The sequence below is a fragment of the Ziziphus jujuba genome, chromosome 9 (assembly GCF_031755915.1).
Source record: "Ziziphus jujuba cultivar Dongzao chromosome 9, ASM3175591v1".
NCBI classification, from domain to species: domain Eukaryota; kingdom Viridiplantae; phylum Streptophyta; class Magnoliopsida; order Rosales; family Rhamnaceae; genus Ziziphus; species Ziziphus jujuba.
The window spans coordinates 29,193,591-29,195,870 of record NC_083387.1 but is presented as its reverse complement, the minus strand read 5'-3'; the positions used below and the strand labels follow the sequence as shown (position 1 = coordinate 29,195,870).

General features: G+C 34.8%; 1 protein-coding gene across 1 annotated transcript; it reads right to left on the bottom strand.

Moving 5' to 3' along the window:
- Positions 1 to 886: 886 nt before the first annotated feature.
- On the bottom strand, positions 887 to 1,411 carry LOC107434040 (receptor-like protein 1). The gene has a single exon (XM_048466825.2). It carries the CDS (start codon positions 1,409 to 1,411, stop codon positions 887 to 889), a length of 525 nt encoding a protein of 174 aa, XP_048322782.1.
- Between the last annotated feature and the right edge of the window lie 869 nt (positions 1,412 to 2,280).

Genomic DNA, 2,280 nt, shown 5'->3' with positions numbered 1-2,280 from the left:
ATAACTGGTGTATAGTGGCTTTCTGGAATGTGTTTGGACCTTGGAAGAAATTGATATAACTGTCTTGTTTGTCCCTCATATTCACCATGACTTTCATAGAGAAGACTTCTGTGGGCATTATATAGTGTGCCTTGCCGACATGTGGATGGGCTCGTATACAGACCAATAAATATGAATAATGCGTATCGTAGGATGGATGCACGCAAAGCCTTTTTGCTTTTCATACATATTTAACATTTCTAGTCTTTTTTTGTTTTGTTTTGTTTTTTAAATAGAATAAAAAACTAAAAGGTGATATGATATGTCATAATGTTAAGCTTTACAAATTATTGTGTGGTGATATTAATATGACTAGACCCCACAAATGTTCCAAACCAAATAGTTTGTTAGTACTGGAAGCTTTTTGGTCCTCCTCTAAAGCCCAAAAAAGAAAACCATGGTTTCTATCTCAATCTTTTCCTTCCATAGGGGATCATAACATCTTAAAATGGTAACTGACTTTTATTTGATAATTCTACTTCCAAAACACCTCTCATTTTATCAGACGATTCCAATGTAATTTAATTCGGCAAATAATTAATAATTTAAAAAATTATTTGACCTTTAGTTATTTAGGTAAAGTGAAAAGAAAAGATGGAAAATACAAACTTGATTGAACTTACAAGTTGCTTTATATCTCTCCATCAAAGCTTTCCTAAATTCCTTCGTACACTCTATAGGATAGAACAATTATTACAACAACACAATTTGAAAAAGGAAAAAAAGTAAAATAAGGCAGCCTGGCATAATAATTATCATTCATGTAAAACGCAAACTGACTACTCTGTTTCCAACTTTTTCAGCAAAGCCAAAGTGGACATGTCTCCAAGATTTCTTAATGATCAAGCTACCTAAAACACCCCACAGCAAAGCCTAATGACATGCTGATGAAGAAGCCTATCATCTCATAAGCATCGCCATGCTTCTCTTCTTTCTCTCCTCTAGTTGCATATTGGCTGCTGTCTGGACAACCACTTTGCAAAGGCTTTCCATAGAGGCCGACATTGCCTTGATAGATTGATGGATCATCGAGTGTTTGAAACTGATTGGCAGTTGGGATTTTTCCAAACAGGCTATTGAATGAGAAGTTCAAATGATTCAGAAATGTTAAAGAAACCATGCTAACTGGAATTTCACCAAAAAACTTCTTGCCATAGAGGTCAAGAGTTTCTGACATTGTCAAGTACCCCATGGTTGTTGGAATCTTCCCTATCAAATGATTAGTCGATAAATTCAAAGATTGCAGTTTTTGGAGTTTTGTTAGCTCCACAGGAATCTCCACTGATAACTTATTATTGGATAGATCAATGCTATTGATAAAGGATAGAATGGAATACTTGTATTCTAGCTTTTTTCCCTTCTTCACTACCATGAAACTTTCCCTATTAATTTCCCTTTCAAAAAGTAGATGTAGATCATAATTTGAGAAACTTAGATCACCTATGTAATGTGGTATATGACCTGACAAATTATTCTGTGAAAGGTCGAATACATGAAGTTGGGAAAGGTTACAAAATTTTGTAAGGATATCTCCAATAATTAACTTCGAAAGGGTCATGCATTCTCCTATCCAAGTTCGAAGTTTCCCAGAAAATTTGTCATCAACAAGATCAAGACTAAAAAAGGAAGGAATAAGTTTTCAAGGACGAAGGAATTTATCCAAAAAGATTGTTGTTAGAGATAATCAAAGGATATAGAGTTGTTAGATGACCAATTGAACTCGGGATTGTTCCAGAAAGACTATTGTTTGACATGTCCAAAAGTCAAATGATGAAATATTTTTTCACATATTAGGAACATGACCCGAAAGATGATTATTTAGAGATCCTCAAAAATTGCAACCGAGTTAGATTACCTATGGACAATGGTCTGCTTCCATTCAATGAGTTCAAAGATATGTCCAAGATAATAAAAGTGGCACTGCTTTGCCAATGTTGGGAGGAATTGGCCTAGAAAGATGATTTTCATTAGATGACAAAGAAGAAATATTTGTTGAGAAAAGTGGGAGTGACCATTGAAGTGGTTTGAGCTCAAATCAATTGTTGAATCATTGTCAAACCTTAATGAGTTTGGCACCCTGCCACTGATGTTATTGTGATCAAAAGCTAGTTCATGCAGATGCAAACCCAATAGGAAAAACCAATTTGGTATGGTGTCAAGAATCCCATCATTGTTGAGTACCAATGTGGTAAGCTCATTTTGATTTTGAAGCCATGTTGGAAATTTAGGACCCAATTGGCA

Coding starts and splice junctions, on each gene's coding strand:
- LOC107434040 (XM_048466825.2), bottom strand. CDS start 1,411: ATGGTAGTGAAGAAGGGAAAAAAGCTAGAATACAAGTATTCCATTCTA.